General features: G+C 44.3%; 3 protein-coding genes across 4 annotated transcripts; 1 reads left to right on the top strand and 2 right to left on the bottom strand.

The window, feature by feature from the left end:
* Positions 1-3: 3 nt before the first annotated feature.
* On the top strand, positions 4-5,307 carry LOC147218447 (uncharacterized). The gene is made up of 4 exons (XM_086173630.1): positions 4-883; positions 2,991-3,190; positions 3,298-3,422; positions 3,496-5,307. Exons 1-4 carry the CDS (start codon positions 121-123, stop codon positions 4,727-4,729), a joined length of 2,322 nt encoding a protein of 773 aa, XP_086029756.1. The 5' UTR covers positions 4-120; the 3' UTR covers positions 4,730-5,307.
* A 1,092-nt stretch (positions 5,308-6,399) lies between these two features.
* Positions 6,400-14,355, bottom strand: thoc5 (THO complex 5). Its single transcript, XM_086173498.1, has 20 exons — positions 14,252-14,355; positions 13,545-13,648; positions 12,372-12,515; positions 11,973-12,086; positions 11,073-11,170; positions 10,742-10,888; positions 10,531-10,645; positions 10,142-10,274; positions 9,846-9,923; positions 9,679-9,722; positions 9,040-9,139; positions 8,091-8,199; positions 7,905-8,006; positions 7,718-7,814; positions 7,524-7,635; positions 7,324-7,427; positions 7,163-7,250; positions 6,961-7,076; positions 6,691-6,881; positions 6,400-6,595 (listed from the first exon to the last, which is right to left on the bottom strand). The coding sequence occupies exons 2-20, from the start codon at positions 13,641-13,643 to the stop codon at positions 6,532-6,534; spliced, it is 2,055 nt and encodes a 684-aa protein (XP_086029624.1). The 5' UTR covers positions 13,644-13,648; positions 14,252-14,355; the 3' UTR covers positions 6,400-6,531.
* A 783-nt stretch (positions 14,356-15,138) lies between these two features.
* tfip11 (tuftelin interacting protein 11) lies at positions 15,139-20,662 on the bottom strand. Of its 2 annotated transcripts, none has more exons than XM_086173809.1 (15): positions 20,552-20,662; positions 20,002-20,214; positions 19,394-19,565; positions 19,133-19,289; positions 18,663-18,790; positions 18,406-18,567; positions 17,708-17,899; positions 17,380-17,562; positions 17,060-17,194; positions 16,860-16,963; positions 16,592-16,760; positions 16,195-16,438; positions 15,965-16,107; positions 15,694-15,859; positions 15,139-15,598 (listed from the first exon to the last, which is right to left on the bottom strand). In XM_086173809.1, exons 2-15 carry the CDS (start codon positions 20,211-20,213, stop codon positions 15,252-15,254), a joined length of 2,514 nt encoding a protein of 837 aa, XP_086029935.1. In that variant the 5' UTR covers position 20,214; positions 20,552-20,662; the 3' UTR covers positions 15,139-15,251. The 2 variants fall into 2 exon arrangements, with proteins under 2 accessions (XP_086029935.1, XP_086029936.1); XM_086173810.1 differs by having other exon boundaries at positions 15,700-15,859.
* Positions 20,663-21,007: the final 345 nt, after the last annotated feature.

Raw genomic sequence — 21,007 nt, 5'->3', positions numbered from 1 at the left:
TTTTGCCTGTATTTCTTTAAATAGTGCGTGTTCTTGTGCTGACTGCTGGCTTTTCTCTCCTCCTATATAAACCCCTGGCTCCCCTCCTGCTGCAGTCAGTCCTCCTCCGGCTCAGCAAACATGAGTTTCACGGTGGAGCATCACTACTTCAGCCCGGGCGGCTTCCGCAAGGCCCGGCCTGCGCCCTCCGCATCCTCCGGCGTCTTCCAGTCGCAGCGCCGCCGGATCCTCGCCCCGCACAACCAGACATCCTCCACCATGGATCCCGCAGAAAACCTCGGCGGGGTTTTCTCGCAGAGGAGCGAGAAGGAGATCCTGCAGACGCTGAACGACCGCTTCGCCGGCTATATCGACAAGGTGCGGAGCCTGGAGATGCACAACCGCAACCTGGAGGCGGAGGCCGAGGCGCTGCGGCAGAACCAGGCGGGGCGCGCCGCCGTCGGGGAGCACTACGAGCGAGAGCTGGGTGACCTGCGGGGCCTCCTGCAGCAGCTGACCGGGGAGAAAGCCAGCGCCACGCTGGAGTACGAGCGCCTGGAGGAGGACATCCAGCAGCTGCGGGTCAAGCTGGAGGACGAGGCGCGCAACCGCGGCGAGCTGGAAGCCGCTGCCCGCGCCATGAAGAAGTACATGGAGGAGTGCCGCCTGGCGCGCTTGGAGCTCGACAGGAAGCTCCAGGCGCTGGAGGAAGAGGCCGATTTCCTGAAGAAGAACCACGAGGAGGAAGTGGCCGAACTCCTGACGCAGATCCAGAGCGCGCAGGTGAGCTTCGATGTGCGCGACACGCTCAAGGCGGACGTCACCGGCGCGCTGCGGGAGATCCGCGCACAGCTCGACAGCCACGCATCCAAGAGCGCGTCGCACACCGAGGAGTGGTTCCGAGGTGAGCTGCCCACATCCTTACACACGCTAACTCCAGATTAATAATGTCAGGATTCAAAAGATGATACTAAGAAGAAGAATGACCAAATCACATCACTATCCCTAACTCCAAATTAATGTCAGGGTTGAAAAAACAGAATATGATGATAAGAATGAACAAATCACATCACACTATCCACTTGTAAATTCGTGTCAGAATTATAAAAAAAGAAGAAGAATGAACAAATCACATTACACTCTAAGCCCACATATTCAGGATTTTTGAAAAAAAAAATAAGAAGACACTCTTTAACTCCAGATCAATAATGTCAGGATTAGAATAATTATAATACAAGAAGAATGACCAAATCACATCACGGTCTCTCGCTCTAAATTAATGTCAGGATTAAAATAGTAATAAGAAGGATGACCAAATCACATCACGGTCTCTAGCTCTAAATTAATGTCAGAAGTAAAATAATGATAATGAGAAGGAGAAAGAACAAATTACATTACAGTCCCTGAATGGAAATTAATGTCAGGGTTGAAAAAGCAATAATAATAAGAAGAAAGACCACATCCCATGACATTCTCTAACTCCAGATCGATGTCAGGATTTTAGACAAAATTAAGAATGTGCCAAATCACATCACACTCATGTCAGGGTTGAAAAAGCAAATTGTAATAAAAAGAATGACCTAAGAACACGACACTCTAACTCTAGATTAATGTCAGGATCTTAAAAAAAAGAATAGTGAGAGGAAGAAGAATGAACAAATCACATCACACCCTCTAACTGTAAATTCATGTCAGGTTGAAAAAAAGGAAAAAAAGAAGAATAATGACCAAATCCCACCATGCTCTAACTGTAAATCAATAGTAGATTAAAAAAAAGAGTAATAACCAAATCCTATCACACTCTGACTATGAATCAATTTCAGGATTTAAAAAAGGAGAAAAAAAAGAAGAATGACCAAATCTCATTACACAATCACAGGATTTTAAAAAGAAATTAAGAATAATGACCAAATTTCTTGTTATTTTGCACCTCTGCTGTAAAGTAAAAAAGAAAAAACAGGAAAAAAGGGACACTGTCTGTTGTGCCGACATCCCATCATCACACTCTCTAACTCTAAGTCAATGCCAGGACATATATATATAAAAAAAAGAATAATAACCAAATATCTATCTTTATTTTGCACCTTTGCTTCAAAGTAAAGAAAAATGGGACGCTGTCCATTGTGCTGAAAACCCTCTTTAACTATAAAATAATCGCAGGATTGAGAATAAATAAATAAGAATAACGACCGAATATCTTTTTTTGTTTTGCACCTTTGCTGTAAAGGAAAGAAAAAAACTGGGCAGTCAAGGTTCCAGCCATCCATCTGTCCATTATCTACCGCTCATCCTGCACTCAGGGTCGCAAGGGGACACTTGAGCCTTTCCCTGGACCGGCTGCCAGTCGAACATCCCCCTTATTATTTTACTCTAAATTAAATAGCGTCGATCAATGCTTGTTAATTCAGACTGCAGACGGACCGAGATCGCGACCTTTGTATCTCTCTGAGGTCGCCGCAAACCGACAACAACGTCAACAGGGGGGAAAACGCAGCGGAGTGAGTTGGCACCGAGTGAGGAGATGACACTTTTGCAGTGTCACAGTGGGCGTGTTCATGCGTGGAGCGTATCCACCTGCTCTCAAGGTCAATGCTGGTCGCCGGGCAACACTTAAAATCCTTTGGCTTCTGTTCTCACCCCGACAGGCGTCGAGGGATCGTTCGGAACGAGGATCTCTCGATGATGACATGAGACACTCAGACTGCCGAAGGTCTCGGGAGGGGCGATCGATCGATAGCTCTTTTGTTCGTCGCTACGTTGACGGATGTAGTCTCACTGCTGATGTGATATTATTGGGAGGCGGGGGAGGGGTGGGGGGGGCGCAGACAATGTCACCTTTTCCACGGGTCCAGCTGAGTCAGACAGGTGAACGCCATCAAAGCTACGCCCAGTGGTGTCCGATTAAGAAAATTTTGCAATTCTTCTTCAGTCACTGATTAGCATGAAACGGCAAAACGCGGAAAGTTTAATGCTATTGTTTAATCGTAAACATTTCCCCGCGTTTGCTGTAGTGAACATGAACCGTCTGACGGAGGCAGCAAGACTCAACCAAGACGCGATCCGCGGGTCACAGGAGGAGATCGTGGATTACCGTCGTCAGCTGCAAAGCCGCACTATCGAGCTGGAGACCCTCCGAGGAACCAAGGAGTCCCTGGAGAGGCAGCGTCTCGAGAGCGAGGACCGACACCACGACGACCTCAACTCGCTGCAGGCGAGAAACCCGACGTGGTCGCCACCTCTGTGACAACAGAGAAGAAAAAAAAAAAATGCTCGCGATCTTTATCGTCTTTGTGGTTGACATGTCTTTCCATCTTGCAGGAGACCATCAACCAGCTTGACAACGAGCTTAAGAATACGAAATGGGAGATGGCCAGCCAGCTGAAAGACTACCAGGAACTGCTGAACGTGAAAATGGCTCTGGATATCGAGATTGCCGCTTACAGGTCGGTCAGAGTCCAATCATACATTTTCAAAATCATCACAAGGAAGTAAACGCTTTTTATTTCCGTGACGCAGAAAATTGCTGGAGGGTGAGGAGAATCGCTTCGTGTCGGGAGGAAGTCTGTTCTCCTATGCCGACACCAGGCTCTCCACGCACTTGAAAATGAAAGGAGAGGAGATCTCTGACACGGTCATCGTGGAAGAGCAGACGGACGAGACCCAGGTGACGGAGGTGACAGAGGAAGAGGAAGAAGAAGAGGAAGAGGAGGCCGGAGAGGAAGAGAAGGAAGGCGAAGATACCAAAGAAGAGGAGGAAGAAGAAAGCGAGGAGGGCAAAGATAAGGAGGAGGAAAAAGAGGAGGGTGATGAGAAAGGAGAGGCAAGTGAGGAAGAAGAGAAATCCAAATCTCCAGAAAAAGCCTTATCACCTCCCTCAAAATCTCCTCAGCCAAAGTCCCCTCAACCCAAGTCTCCGGCTGTCGAATCTCCGCAAAAATCACCAGAATCCAAATCACCACCGGCCAAATCTCCGGCCCCTAAATCCCCCGTAGGCGATGAGACCAAGTCACCCGAGCCAAAATCCCCCGCCAGCAAATCCCCTCCGAGCAAATCCCCCGCCAGCAAATCCCCTGAATCCAAATCTCCCCGTCCAAAGACCCCCGAACCGAAGTCTCCGGAAAAAGAGAAGGTTCAGCCCACGGCCTCCAAAGACACCCCGACAGAGGAGAAGAAGGAGGAGAAGCCTCAGCCTGTCAAGGAGGAGACGAAGGAGCAGCCGGCCAAGGGGGAGAAGAAGCCCGAGCCCAAAGAGAAAGAACCCGAGAAGGTAGAAACCTCCGACGCCAAGAAGGAGACCAAAGCAGATGAAGCGCCGAAGAAGGACGACGGTTCAAAACCCGCGGCCGATAAACCGGCCGACGACAAACAGGTCTCGAAGCCCGAGTCTACGGACAGCGCTCCCCCCGCCAAAGAGAAGCCCTCCGTTCCTACGCCTGAGGTAAAACCGCCACCCAAACCGGAGCCTGAGAAAACAGAGGGCAAAAAAGAGGAGAAGAAGCCAGAAGAGAAGAAGCTAGAGGAGAAAAAGCCAGAGGAGAAAAAACCAGAGGAGAAGAAGCCGGAGGAGAAGAAGCCAGAGGAGAAGAAGCCGGAGGAGAAGCCCGCACTCAAAACCGACAAACCGGAGGTCAAGAGCGACGAGAAGAAGCCCGAGGTGAAGAAGGAGGTCGAGGTTAAGGACGCAAAGGAAGGAGAGAAGACGGAGAAAGTGGAGAAACCCCCCGTCACCGAGTCGAAGGACAAGAAGTAAAACCGGCGAGCTGTATCAGGGTCCGAGGAGATGCGAACGGACTCCGGTTGCGTCCAGAAAGACGCCGGTGACAGTATTTAAGCAATAGTGATTTCTGTAGCAAATAACATCCCGCCCCCGCTCCCTAGTACGGCTGTCACGCACCCTCGACGCTTCCAGTGTACGACTGTAGTGAATGCAGAATGCTCTAAACTCTTAATCTGAATGTGACAACTGTCCTTAATCAATAACAAGTGCGTTTAAACTCAATCCCGCCGACAGGGACCGCAGAGGCCTGCTGTGCCTACACGAGCCTTAACGGGTAGCGATGTCGAAGCAACGTCGAGCTTAAGAATGTGAGAAATTGATTACTGAAATACATATATTTAAGAAGATACTGTCAAGATTATATTTACAGATACATCACGGAGAAAGTACTTGAATATGCTTGTTGTGCACCTTAATGCATCTTCTCTCAACAGGTGAACCGCAGCATCTTACCGGTCTGCAATATTAGTACGACAGCAACTGTGCTCTGTATAATCTGCTGAGAATATGCAAAATGAAAAAAAGAAAGATAATAAAGACTTAAAAAAATTAAGGGGCTTCTTTGATTAATTTGCACAAAATTCAAGTAATTGGTTCCAGAGAGGAAAATTAACAGGTGATTGCAGACACTGGGAAAACATCAGTGGCATATTGCACTGCATTGCGGTGCATTAAATGGGGGGAACTGCTCCCTTTCTTCACACCCCAGACACAAATCACCTTTCTAACAAACAACCAAAATTCATGCTATCCTTTTCAGTCTTACATTTATATCTGTAAAGCTCAAATTATAAACCTATGTCGATTTAAACATCAGCCATAAGCCTCTCATACAGACCTCTCACTGCTAAACTAAGACTGGTGATGGGTTGGAACACCATTTATACATTCTCTACTGACACAGGACAAAATTAAAATATTTGACGCCTACGATCGTATCTATTCTGGCTACATAATTTTTATAACTTCAATATTATTTGCACCCAATGGATCACAGAGTGTCAATGAGCCACCGTGCCATAAAACGTAATGACGCTCATCCACTCAAGTTTCTTCGCTTCCTCTTTCACTGACTTCCCCCTCTCCCAAACTATCTTTGCGTGCACCACAAACTTTAACAACATAAAGTCATTAAACTTTCAGCAGAAACTGGAAATAGTCGCAACTCGTCAAGACATAAAGGCAGGCACCTCGCTGCTGATGTTTACGCTTTTCTAAATTGTGAAAAACGTCAAGGAAGTCAAAAAGAAATCATCAAATTATCATCCTCTCACACCTGGCAAGCTGTGCTATTTGGCATTAACAAAATATAGAGTTCTTTGAGTTCTATGGCTTTCTTGTACTAAATGAAACACATATGTTGCTGACAAAATAGTGATATTTCAGCTGAAAATATCCGTGCTTCAAATTGATCGATTGAAAGTGTAAAATATATTGCCGTCAGCGTCACTGGGGGGGGGAAATAAAGTCACCTGAACAAAAACTTTTGTTTGACTCATCGCGCTGGGTTCTTTGTCGCAATAAATCAAAACTGTGTTACAATCGGCGAACCAGCACGACCATAAATAGAGGCACGGATTGAGACAGGAGGAAGGATAAAAAGATAAATTGAGAGAGTAAAAGAGAACAAAGACAAAATATGATAACTTTTTTTTTTTTTTTTTATTTTCAAAATTTTTGAAAAGGCTTTAAAAAGCGACACGGAGTAAGAAGAAATTAAAGTGTCAAGGAGCTGGGAGTTGGAAAGTGTGGGAGGGAGGTTTGTGTGGATACTTTTAGCGGTGACTGAAGAAGCCCTGAGGATGGTTGTATTTGAAAGGCTTCAGGCGATTGGGACCCCTGAAACGAAAAGGCACGTGACTATTAGAAATATGGTCTTTTTTAAGGAGAAAAAAAAATGGATGTGATCATTTTACAGTTTCCTTCTTATGTACCTGACGGTGCGCAAGCACATCTTTTCCCTGGGAAACTCTCTCGGTCCTTCTACGGTGTCGTCTTGCCCCTCCGTCTCCAGATACACATCCAGACAGACGCAAAGGCGCGCAATTTGATTGGTCAGGAGCTGGTGTCCCGGGCGGGGTCCCTGAAGCTCGTTTTTAAAGACGTTTACTTCGCTCTCCATGGCCTGCACGGGCGGGAGATGTGTCAGTCAACGCAGCGCGAGCTCATGGAACATGAAAAGTGAACGTTTGAAATATTCGTACTCGAAGGTTGTCGTCGGTGCGGCCGCTGCGTTCTCCCTTCCAGCTGAGTAACAGTGAAAAGAGAGGGGAGACTTCCGGGTAGCGTGGATTTAACACCACCGCAGCCCTGAGTTGAGCTGTGAACAAGACATGGAAGTGTTTCTGATGAAAACAGGGACAAATCGACGAAAAATAAACACGTCTGACGTATGATGCGCCTTACCGGTGCCTCTCTCCACCACACCCATGAAGTACAGATCGGTCTCCTTCGCAAGGCCCGCGTCAGTCACATGACGTGTATATGGAAAATTCTAGTGGGGAGGAAAATAGGGTGTGTAGTGCAGGCCGGTCAATGCAGATGTACATATGTTGGTGTGTGTATACCATGAACTCCTGGTGTGTGATGGTTGTCCAGCGGGCTAGGCGGGATATTATCTTAGCTGGGATGAGGTTCTGACACTCGCTGGTGACTGGAATGATGCTATGCTCTGGGGAAATTGGATAAACGATCACGCATTCAGTAGACAGGTCGTTTGCGCGTCACTGCACATTTTGTGTGTGTGATTTCATAAAAGATGTGTTACCCAAGGAGGAAAACTGTTTGTGTAAAGCCAAGCGGGACTGGACTCGTCCCCTCAGCAGTTTGATGGTGGTCTCCATATGGCTGGCACTTAAAGAGCTCCCCACGCGGTAACTCTGCAAAAACGAGGCGTTACACGGCACAGGAAGAATATGCAGTGTTCACAGTTCACGGAAATGCACACGGAAAACAACACACCTCCGAAGCATCACTTGGAAAATGCAGCCCTCCAAGATTCTGCACCCACATGTAAGGATGGCCCAGCTCCTCCACGTAGTCACCAAAAGACACGATTCTGCAGGAGAAGATGGGGATTTAACGGTCCTGCCATTTCTTTGAATTCAAAGCGATGAGCTCGATTCAGGCTGTCGTTTTATATCCTCACCCGACTTTATCAAACTGGTAACGGTTCGCTGGATTGGGCGTTTCTCTCCCCTGATCGCTGCTGTAGAGACAGCTGAGAAGAGTGTCTGATTTCAGCAGATCCCTACGGAAATAGAAGGGGCATTATTAGAGGTCCCTTGCAAGCTGCATAAAAGGGAGATTAACGCTTAAGTCTACGCACACTCACCCCGCACTGATAGCTGTGTTAAGGTCCATTGATGCAGAGACCTTGGTCTTGACTGTCATAATGTTCAGATTCATCAGGTAGTAAAAGTAGAGATAGAGGATGCTGCCATCTGTGGAGAATCAGTATAACACGCAATGAGCTCTGGACTCACGCTACCCCATATTTTATTCAACCCCTGCGTGCGTATCCTGCCCTGTGCAGCACATGAGAGCTATAAAAGGGTGGGGCCCTGATCCAGGCAAGAAGTGTAGCCGGGAGAGATTGCGTGTTTGGTTCAATCCCAGAAGAAACAACACCACAGTTGTTGAAGAGATAATGTAAGCAGAAATGAGAGGCCGGTGAAGTGGAAATAAGCTCGCAGCATGTTTTAGATGCTGCAGACCCTTTGTGCTGCAAGGCTCCCCCCTCCCACTTTGACTAGGTAAGCCTGCAATGCAGATCTCCCAATAATCAGTCACTGTTCCTTTTGTCCCCAGCAGGGGGAACAAGAGGGTCGAGTCATGTTAGGACACAGCAGAATTGGTAAGGGGGGTAGGGGGGCCTCCCCCATACCGAATGGTAGGTAGAGATACTCCGCATATGCTAACATTCACCAAGGTTTGCAAATTAATTAGAAGTGTATGGTTAAAATGTTACAGTCACAGACAGAATGTGTTTGTCCACACGAAAAATGAGAAATGAGCAGTTGTCATTGCTAACAGAAAAACAAACCATCAAACAGAAAAATCACTAATCAGTAATGGGTTCCAGACAGAAATGGATTATCTGGCAATGTGAAACCGTTGTGTTCAAAGACTAATGATTTTTCAACTTATACACTAAAGAGAAGAATGGACACCCTTGCGGCTGCCATTAAGAGGAAGGTGGTGCGCGCGCGTACACGCACGCACGCACGCACGCACACACACACACACACACACAGAGTCAATTGTTCTATGCTATTAGTTACCTTTGCACTTCAGATCAAAACAGAGAGACAGTGGATGTCTTTTTAGCATTTCCCGTCTTTTGTCATCCATCTGGCCACTTATAGTCGGCCTTCTCCTTTTCTGTAGAGCAAAACAGAAGATATAAACCAATGAAGGTGGACATAAAAAAAAAAAAAAAATCAATACATCAGTTTAATTGATATAACGGTTATAATTGTACGCATAATATCGATGGAATCCATTTTCGCTTATTTACAGGAGAGCTAATTGAAAATTGCATGTGCAGATTTCATGAGAAAGCTGTTATAATTTGGCCTATTTCTGAGTCATGTTTGTTTAAATGAGGACCCAAATATAGACATCCAGGTACGTTCGGGGACATGGAGCCAGCATAGCGACAGGGTTAGATGCTGAGTGCTCACATTAGCTATGGACTCAAATTACCACCACATCGCCACTCTTGACTAAAATTATCCTAGACAGTCCTTATTTCAAAACAGGAAGCAATCAATACCGCTCCAATCAGAGCTCGACGAGTTAAAGCGAGGTCTGCAGGAGCAGTTGATAGGTCTGTTGCAGGTGCAGAGGAGACTTAAGGCCATTGCATCGACAGACCTACGGTAAGCATGTTTTGAATAAAAACCAGGGCCACGACTCACCGTTTTCTCCTGCTCCTCCTCTGCATCTGAATCACTCTCATCATCTGCAAGGAGAAAAAAAAAAGGAAAAACGTCCATTATCACTGAACAGGTGTCTATAAAATAAATTTGATGATTAAGTGTTAAGAAGTGAAGACAGTGTTAGGCATGTGTGAGAGTCCACGTACCCTGGGAGTCTTCCGGAGGTTTGGACAATGCCTTAGCCTCTTCTACATCCCCATGAATTGACACGTTCAGGTTCTTATCTACAATTAAAAACGCATATCATGTCGGACTTACCATTCATAAATTCAAGTGTTAACTTGTCAGTCTAGACATTAAAAAGGTACATGATATCACAGGGTTTGAGTTGAAAATAACCAAAGTTGCTGAAGAAGATATTACTGCTTTTTACTCTATCCCTGTGAATGTTTAATGACCCGAGGGATCGAGAACAGTTATAGTCGTTCTAAAAATGACTCACCGCAAGCCTGACCGTAGGCATTGGCTTGAACAAATAAGACATAGAGGGGTGGTGGCAGGTGGCGAGCAATCTCTGTCTGTTTCTGAGTCTGTTCAAAAGGCATGGAAAGGTATTCCTGCACCGGGAGGGAGGCCTGCAATCACAACGGGGGATAAATCACACCGCAATTCAAGGAACACATTTGTGATAGAAATTCCGTTAAGATACATCAATCAGCACATAGGATCAACCATTTTCTTTATGAGCAAATTCCGTAAATTAAATGTGAAACTTCATCCATAATAAATGGCCGTTCACGATTGCTCCAGTTGCAAGCACAAGAAGACGCTCTTACAGTGATGCTGTTAAAGACCGGTTCATCTCAGGAGCCGAATGGGTTGTAACTTTACCTGCATGATGGCATTCAGTCCGGGCTGCAAACTTCTCAAATGTTCCTTCTTCACCTCAATACTCTTCTGAATCTTCTCCTTGGTAGCTTGAGAATCTTTGTATTTCTCCGCCAGCCTGCATCAAAGCATACGCTTAAATGCAGCTGTGTTTCCCTTGAATGCCAGTTGCTAAGTACAGTGTGCAGTGTTATAGACTCATGGGTTTGCGTACCTCTTCCTCTGCTCAAGCTCCCAATCCAGTCGCGCCAGAGTAAGCTGGTGGGGATCACTTTTGGTGAGTTGCGGCCTGGAAATGTCTTGTGGCGCCTCCAGGTAAAACTCTTCCTCTGTCACCAGGTCAATCTCCTCATGCTTAGATCTGTGAGAAAACAAGGGGAAATGACAATGACACTATTTCAATCTTTACATAGATTTTTTTTTTGTTCCTTCTATCTTAAAATATGTTTCCTGGCATATCATTTAATTTCTGTATTTTTTTTTGTCTTAAGGACATTCAAAGTTGATATTGTGTGTTTAAAATGAAATATTTAGTTCCCACTGACTTGAACTCCAGACATTTGCTGATCTCTTTCTGAAGATGCATCACTTCATATAGAAGATTTTGCAATTGAAGATGGAGCACATCGACTTTTTGTTTAGCCTGGGGGAAGAAAGAGACACAAATGTGAGACTCCATGACAACCAAGTCTGGCAAGTTTGTACACGAATAAGCCAAAAATCATATGCAAAAGTTTTTTCTGTCTGGAATTAACTTTGTAAGCATGTTTAGTGTTAGATATTTTCTGTAACCTTTTCTGTGATTTCCCTGTACTTTTCCACTTCTCTCTCGTGAGACACATTCCCATTGCATCTTAATCGCCAACATCCGCTTATGCAAACATATACTACACTCTCACGTTCCTGCAACGGCCTTGCTGTTACTATTTCCCACATCATTTTCATCTGTTTCGCCACATGTTGTGTGTGCGACGTGTACTTCTCATGGCTGTATTCTTATTTACTCCTGTGTATAAAAGGGACTCACTATAACTAATAAATCGAAATCCTGCTGTACGACAACCACACAGCCTCTGTCCCCCTCCCCCCTGCTATTCGACCGAACCCCAGATACAACAGTCCTTTTCCACCATCAGCCAGGAGATCTGGACCCTGGTGGAATCTTAGACTGAGAGGATGAGGAGGGCCAGTCACTATGGTTCAGGGGATCGCCATCACTACCTCGCCTCAAGACTGTCCTAAACATTTAGAACCCCCTCTGTTGTCAGTAGCGGCAGAAAAAAAGCTAGGTGTTCTACGGTGTCACCAGCGTTCTAAGTGCTCAAACTGTCTCAGCTGCTACAGAGAACAAGGAAGTTGAGGCCGTAGGTTTGCAATAAACGGATTGAAAATAATACAACACCCAAGTGAAAATGTTATTTTTTCTTTCATAATGGTGGCATTACCTCATGTGTCTGGTCTCTGCCTCTCTTGAGCCGCATGTGAGCCAAACGATTCAGCTTTTTCAAATTCATAAAGTGAATGCAGCTCTGCATGCGCCTCTGTTCGACTTCGGCACTCTGTAAAGAGACGTGACAAGTCAGACTCTTTTGCCTTTGGGGAGACACAAATAAGTTACTCAAATCTGGATCACATATGCATGAGTGCAATTCACAACATGTACAAAACAGTGCAGATCTCTTAGTTATGGTGCCGTCACACAACATTTTCACATTATTTTAAACGTGTCTTCCAAAAACATGCAGATTCGTTCATAAAAATGACAATTAAGAATAGGAACTGTGCTAAATTAAAAAAAAAAAACATTTATAGCTAGCAAGGTTTGATCAAAGTATAGCTCTCACCCCTTCCTTGGCTCCGTTGGCTTTGAGTTCCTGGATCTCACCCATGAGAGTAGCCAGACTTTCACATGACTCCTTGTACTGTAGGTAATCCTGCTCAGGATCCCTGCCATCAAGCTCTACCTCCTCACTATACACACGCATCTCCTGAAAATACACATTGAACATGAAATACACAGTATATCCTAGCGCTGTAATCCCTGTTTCACCTTGAACTCAATTCTCTTTTGGCTGTTGAGTCCAATCATAAATGTGTTACAACTCAACCAGGAGAACTCAGTCCTGTATCGCAGGGGTCAGCAACCTTTACCTCTCAAGAAGCCATTTGGACCCGATTCCCAAGAGTAAAGAAAACACCAGGAGCCACAAAACCCTTTTGAAATTTAAAATGAATTAAGACCGCATGTAACATTATTTGTTTTGCCTTTAGGCTATGTGCTGTATGAACAACTGCGGAGAAAACAATTACATTTCTGCATGCAACAAAACATTTCGAACTCCGAAAAAAAGATGTTCGGTTGAAGATCACTTAAGCAAAATACTCAATTTCTATTTGAGTCCTTCTTGTATTTATGGAAAAATAATCTGAACTTGAATTATCCACCGGCAGCAAACTAAAGATGCTGTCCTCTCTCTGTGCACTGTCATCCTTTTACTGGCACATTCAATCACTTATTAAACATGACAAGAATATTTGAATGTTTTATTTAGATGTTACAAGATGGCCATGAGCTTCCAATTTAAAATTAAATTTTAAAAATAAACTAACTAAAACAAAATGAATTTTGACTCAATACTCATTCATTATTTTCAAAAGCCAAAGGGAGCCACATCAGACGGATTGAAGAGCTGCATGCGGCTTTGGAGCCGTGGGTTGCCGACCCCTGCTATCGGAAAAAACAAAGAGCTCATGTCATGTGTCAAATAAAGGCTATGACCTGTAATATTAGACAGTAAATTTATACAATGCCAGTACAAGTAAAACGAAGTGCAGCTGGTGTGCAACGAGAAAAATAGGTATGTGCAGTGTTATCATTATAGATCTCAAAAGGGTTTTAAGAATACCGGTGTTTTCTTTGCAGTGGGAAATCTGTCCGAATGTCTCTTAGAGCGTTGAAAGTTTCTGACCCCTGGCCCTAAGGCATTGCTAGGATCGGAAGTCCGTGATCAACATACCGGTGGATCCCCTTCTCCTCGGCCCCGCTTCACCTCTGGGGTTGCACTTTCGGTGCGCAGGACCTTGGTTTTTCTCTTCTTCAGAGTGTCCGCTGACATCGTGTCTTAGAATCGGAGGGAACACAATGTAAACTTCAAAACACAATGTAAGCATTAGAATACAATGCACTAGGAAGAATACAAGGTAAACAAGAGACAATTCGTTGGTTAAGAGTGCCAGTGGTACATTCGCTCTGACTGGTGACAGTGCTGCAAAGGCCCATGGGACTATTTTATTAAATATTCGTGTTTTATTGATGTTCTGGTCATGTTTTAGAGTCGTTATAGGAGTCAAGGTAACAGACAGTTAGCTAGCTTAAATTGTAAAGGTGTCATCAAGACCGAGATTAAGGACGTGCGGCCTGTGTCCTAGTTGACAATTGTTGGCCCCTTGAAACAAGTAAATACCTGTAGTCTTGCTATATGTGGGACGTGGTGATGATAACATCTAAAGTAAGATAAGTAATCCCGGTTTGCTCCGTGTTATTTCGCCACGGAGTGTCTCAGAGAATTTCCCCTTGTGTGAACCACCAGTAGCGTTAGCACTTTAGCTAGGACGCTATCAACCTTTACTATCAACCGTTTTGCTTCTCGACTCAAAAGCGTAGTTTTCAAATAAGTAACACATTAATCAGCGTTTGATAGTACGGGTGTGCATCACAACTTACATGGTTCGGTAAGGGATAGGAGGGGAAATGTCCTGAATTGAAATAAGTCTTTCGTTTGTGCAAATGTGCACTTTGTTCCGCCGAAACACTGACGGTGTACGGAAGCCGTGTCAGTCCAAAAAGCCATCATGTACTCACGTGACTCCAGCGCCACCTAGTGGCGCAAATGTGTAAATACAGCCGTGCACTCCAAGGAGGAAGATAACGCTGGTTTGCAGTAAAGAAACACTTTCGATGTACAAATTGGAAGTACTTTGATTTATACTTAATTATTACCATATCCCGTTACACCATTCATGTTTAAAGAAAGTGTTCAAACTTCTTGCTTTCAAGCATTTGGGATAAGATGGCTTGTTGCCGATCAGTAAGTATTGAGAGGTCATTTTTATAAATTACTTTTGAACAACCCGTTAAGTAAGGGATGAAATTAAGAATTTTTACATGCTGTGAAAATAACCATATCATGACTGTACGTGGTATTATCTTAATTAAGACTTTGAATACTTTGACCTATCCCGCGAAGGTTATACTTTACTTAACCCGAGTTCTTGAATACTAGACTGAGGTTGTCGAACCCAATTGTGTATTATTACAGCATGAAGTGAAAACTGATGAGTAGAGGCTTTATGACATGCCACACATGTCAAGTTTATATGAGTAAATTTGAGATTTAAGCCCCTTCGATTCCTTGCTTGAACAGTAGCCAGTGATCTGTGTGCACTGAAAAGTCAAGTGCACCCATTGTCTGATGCTGTATATACTGTTTTAAAATCCGCTGGTGGGAAATGAAATCCTAGAAAAACAACAAAAATACACAGATGCATATCCCTGAATAACCGGTATTTCCATTCCCAGCTCCAAGAATTGCAAAGGAAACCGTATGAAATGAGGGTCTTTTATTTAAGATTCTAGTGAAATTTTAAAATTTTACAAAAAAAAAAATTTTTACTGAACGTACATTAAAATAAGACTCAGAAAAAGTACAGCACCCAGTCAACACTCACTTGGCCATATCTATCAGACTCTGCAGAGATGTGGGCACCCATGTCTTTTCTCCTTGCACAAACACAACTCCCCTGTCTATGTAGATGACAATACGCCCAAACGTATACAGCTGCTTGCCCTCGTGCCGTTTGGCTACCAGGGGCATGAAAACAATATTGTTTTCTTCTGCCTTGGTCTGGATGAGATCTTTGAAGTTTGTAGGCACAGTGGCACTGATTCCCCGATGAGCAACACTCTCGGCATCCCTGCGCTCCTGCATTGCCTCGTACTGGAAGTCCTTTCTTCTCTCCGTCTGTGTTAGATATGCAATGTTCTCTCTTGCACCGGGCTGCATATATCCTCCTGCCGATATGAAAAAGAACAATTGTTGCATGGTTTCAAAACCAACTGCATAGTTTTAGAACGTCATTTGATATGTTCAAGACTGTGAAACCAACCCATGCCTGAGGACACTGCACGATTCATGATGTCCAACGCCTCATTGAATTTCTCTTTTATGAGAGGCTGAGACAACAACATGTCACTAAACATGCTCTTCCAACCGAGGTACCATTTTGTGATTTCCTCATAGTTGGGGCTGTTGCTCAACCACGAACAGAGCACCTGCGATAGAACATTGTGAAACACAACTGATCAGATGAAAAGAATCATCGATGGTGAAAAAAAATGCCAACTGCCGTGTCACATTGCACGTCCACGTTTAACTACCTGCAACCACTTTGTGAAGAAGTTTTTCTCTAGGAGAGTCACGAGGCTGGAGGGGGACAGCATGCCCTCCCAGTCCATCACCCAGTGAAAAGGCTGCATCTGCTGTTGGTGCGGGTTGATCACCAGCTCTTCAAGACACAGAGCTGCAAAGGAAAAGTGAACGGCAATCACAAAGAGCACACCAGCAGAGACCTCTGTGGTTGTAACGCTGGCACTGATAAACGGCATACCCAGTTTAGGGATTATGTTTTTCACCATGAAAGCCTCCCATGCTCCGACTGTAAAAACATCTTTCCAGGGTTGCAGGATGAGGCGCGCAGAGGGGTCGCTGGGATGCCACAGCTGCAGAGCATTAGAGAGCTTGCTCCTGATGGGAGGGTAAAGAGGATCCAGACGTGATTGGAGCAAGGGAAGCCATGGGTGGATCCACGAGTGAATGGGCACTGTGTCCGTTAAAGGGTTCCAGTTTTCCACCTATTAAATGCAACATCGGAGAAGAGGTTGAGCGATTTCATAACGATTTTCAGATGGGAGAAATAAATCTACTTACTATGTGGACACTTATTTTCACATAGGACTACATAAATCCACATGGTAAACAACACAGTAACACATGTCTTGTCTCACCTCTCGCTGCAACCTGGGTAGAATTAGCTGGTCCAGCAAGTAATCCAGGATCCAAAGAGGGAGGAGAGGACACCACAGTTCCACACAGTCAACCATTGGTGCGAACAAGCGAGGCTGCCAGCCTGACACGCAGGACCTCATAACTGGAATCCATACCTCCCACAGCAATCTGGACAAACAAAGACACAGTAAGCTAAAAGCGTACCAGATCTAGCCCATGAAATATATCGTGGAAACGGATTCATGAATATTCCTTCATCTGAATGACCTGTGGTAAGGATCCATGTTTGAATCTGGAGCGCTGGAATGGTGATTCCTGGACTCAAGGATTGCCCTCCACTGACCAATGTCTTCGAGACAGTAAGAACTATCCTGAAACGGTCAAAAGCAAAAGAAAGTCAGCATGCTAACTAGCGGTGACAAAAGATGAAATGTACTCTCCCGCTGGCTGTATCAGCAAAAGCATACCTTCAGAGGATCCCACGAGTGTAGTTTCTCTTTAAGTAATGGGTGGACAACAGGTACAGCCAAGTCAGACAGTCCCATGGTCTTGTATTCTTCATAATAGTCTGATTGTAGAGTCTCAAAGATCTGGGCACACTCCTGAACACAGGTAAGGAAAAGCACAAAAATATGACATTGAGCAAAAACAGAAAGGTAAAAAGATAACTGTATGCAACAACATTCTTCGCTTGTGTGCTTTAAATGGTTGTTTCTCCAAGCTATTTGGTTGTGCATAAAATTAGAAAGTTCACCACAGGTACATGGAGCTGGGAATTTCTATGTACCTTGAGGGTGGGTCCCTCCCCTGGTGCTCTCTGCCCATCAGATGGAAACCGCTCCACTAAGGCCAGCACAGCCTCCATTCTCTGGATGGCATCTTGCTCTGCATCCAGTCGGCTGCGCAGCGCCTGCGCCTCATGGCTCAGAGACACAACCACATCTTTTTCATGCTGCAGACGTCTGGCCGACTGCAGAAGTTGGCGAAAACAACAGATGTCAGTTGGAATAACGGTAGATTGCAAACGCATGGAAATTCAGTGCTGCAGGCATGATAGAGGGAACACCTTTATTTGTACCTTTTGCATTCAAGAAAACTTTTGCCGAGCACAGTACCTGTAATATGTCTTGTTCTGTGAGGTCTATGAGTAGTTGCAGGTTATGTTCAAGTTCAGGGAGCGCAAAGCCAGTACCCTTCTGATCCCGAGTTGACATACTTGGCGGCCCTTCGTCCGGGACACTGTGCTTGTTGGACATTTGACTGTAACTATAATAAACCTTTTGCTCTCTTCCAGTCATATCGATTACCTAGAGACGAGAGGATGAGATTGGGAAAAAAAAATCACTACTGTCTGTTTTTCAGTGAACATTTATGTTTCAAAACAATAAGGCCTAAGCTGGTGAGAATCCAAATGATGGACATCCACCATGTGATCAGCCAGGCTATGAAAGGCAAAATAATGTCAAGAGTAATTAATTACACTATTTTGAAGAAAATATGTAATATCACCTGAACACAGAAATACAGAAAAAACAAATATTACGTATCTGTTATTCAGAAAAAAGTAATGCATTGCATTTAAGACTGTCCAAGACATGCCTGAGACTGAATTCATAGTATTTACTGGATAAAAGAAGCAGAAATACAGCAGCCACCAGTATCTGGTGCTCCGTCAATAACAGCTCAATAGCTGTATGCATTATCCTTGTTCAACATCCAGTAGACTTTGGAGTGTAATGAAAGCCTCATGAACAGCCCCCCCAACCAAATTCATTTTTATACAGCTCTTTCATACAAATCTCTCCTCACGTACCTTGACCTGTGCCAGCTCCCCAGCAGAAGCTGCTGTGCTGCGCACTGCCAACTTGCCTTTAGCCTTTAGTTCATCTATGGTTCTGTAAGAGTACTTAGGTTTCTTCTTTCCTGCAGAGCCTGCTGGATCTTTACGCCACTGACCTAATTCCTTCTGAAACTCCTGCGCACACAGTGAAAATTGTGAATGTGATACAAGAATATTTTAAGTTAGCATTGCTCAATGGGGAAATGTGGGATAACTCAGTGACACCCTACCTTTTCCTCCTCTTCATCTGAGTCAACCACAGGAAAATCCTGAAGACTCTGCTGGGTTCGTTCATTGCCGTATGCGCCCACCGCACCCTTTCCTTTACGCACCTTTGCCTCGATGGGGTTTAGAATACCTGCCACAAAGAGGGCAGAAAGTCAGAAAACTTCACATATGATTGTCTGTGGAGGTTCTCACTTATCCAGGACATGGTGGATTCTCAGTTATTGTGGCAACTGGACTTGAATTTCTTCACTTGGCCTCTCGGATGAGGGGGTTTAATGTCCTCAAGGGAAGAAATTCAAGTCCAGTTGCCACCACAAGAAGATTTTGACAAGAAATCACCTATGATTAAACATTGCGCATGAAAATAATGTTTGTACACGACAGTAAGTTGAACTTTTAATTATACAAACGCACACACACACACACACACACACACACACACACACACACATACAATACTATTGTTACTGACCTTGAGCATTCTTGCCCAAGCCTTTGCCTGGTTGGTAACCCATTTTCTGCAGCAGTTTCTGCCCAATTCCCTTTGTGTGTTTCTCCCAGCTGCCGATGCCTTGTCCAGACTGAATGCCTCCTGCAAATCGCTGTGACTGATTTCCACGGAAATTACCCTGGGAAAAATAATTTGTTTTTGACAAATCAAGACATAAATACTATAATGAATATACTATAAGACAGAGAAAAATTCCACACACACAGAGAAAAAAAAACTTACCATCTGGAGTTTTTTGGGTGCACCTGCACGAGAAGCTGAGGGAGCTGAAGGAGCTTCATCATCCGACTCATCTGAACTTCCTTCTCCCTTTAACTTCTGTTCTTTTTCCTCTGCCGCGCCTTTTCTTAAACCAGCACTTACAAAGTTCACTGGAGCCGTGTAGTCTTTAGATCTGCAAAACGAAAAACACATTACTGAACTGATATACAGTAATTCTTGAAGAGTGTTACCGTATTCTTTTCCTCTGAGGATGACTATGAGAGAAAGAGGTAGTGTCTACTGCATAGTGCCTACTGACGTAGCAGTCATACAGTATATGGCATTAACAAAATTTGGTCTTATTTACAACATTAAATAAATTATATTTACTGATATAAGTGGCACATTTCTATGAGTCAATGTGAAAGCAGTTTAGAATAATGTAGATTAATCGTTAGGAAAGTACAGCAGAATACTGACTATCTGTACTTTCCTATGACAATCTTTGTCTCTGTGCCACCAAAAGTGACAAATCAACAAACAATAATGTTTTCATTTAAACATCTATGTGGGGGTCAGGAATTCTCAATCATCGGATCCGAAGGGGACAACTCAAATCCATGCCTTACTTCTTTCCTCCGAAGCTGGGCCTTTCGTCCTCGTCCGAGTCCCGTTCGGCCCAGATACCGTACGTCGCCTGCTCCTTCGTCTGCCGGTGTCTGTGGCGGTCCGGGTTGAACTCGTTGGCAAGATCCCAGTCCGTTATTTCAAAGCTTTCAATCTGGACACCCTCATCCTCTTCCTCCTTCCCTCTTCGTCCGTAAAGATGTGACATGGACATCCTGATTCGTGTAACATACAAAACAAAATGTATTTAAAAGTTGCGCTATACCTTCCTTACGACAAGGGTTTCGCTGAAATCGTAGTCCCTTAATCCCTGTAGTATTAACAACGAGGATATAAGCAACAGCCTATTTCTAGGTTAAAGCATATTTTGAGAAAATATAAACAGTCTGTCGAAGCTAAGCTAACGTTAATATTTTCCGTAGACATAAACACTGAAGTGTATCGGTCTACGTGTGGAGGTTACATGTTACATGTGAACAGAGACAATTAGAGAAAATAACCAAACAATCGGAACGCATGGTGTAAATAAGGACATTATGTATTGAAACTCACGTGAAAGTATGTCAATATTCCCACACAAAGATCAGAATGACATGTTTTCTCAAGTAGTAATGACGGCTAGCTAACCCCGCGAGTGGCGGATTCACTTCTTCTTCGCAGCCACTTCACAATGGTTTCATTCACAGCGCCCCCACCCGGTGAGGAGGATGAACTGCACCCCCGGCTGAACTCGGACGATAGAATGGAGCTCGTTTGGGGAATGTAGTTTTCTTAACACGGGCAATTTGGGTGGATCTAGTTCTTCTCAATTTTCTCGAGTTAAACATGTGAGCGGGACTAATGTATTTGCACTAGAAATACTTTAAGAACATAATTTTTATTTGAGGTAACGGAAAATGCAACAGTGAAGGGAGAACATAAAATTATCAATGGCCTTTAATGATATTATCAATCTACAAAAAAGAACAACAGAGATGAAAAATGTTGATCTGACAAAATACAGATATC

The sequence above is a fragment of the Fistularia commersonii genome, chromosome 26 (assembly GCF_037954325.1).
Source record: "Fistularia commersonii isolate RoL2024-O1a breed Wild chromosome 26, RoL_Fcom_v1.0, whole genome shotgun sequence".
Lineage (NCBI taxonomy): Eukaryota > Metazoa > Chordata > Actinopteri > Syngnathiformes > Fistulariidae > Fistularia > Fistularia commersonii.
Note: the sequence above shows the minus strand (reverse complement) of the source record. Positions and strands in the feature narration are given on the sequence as shown.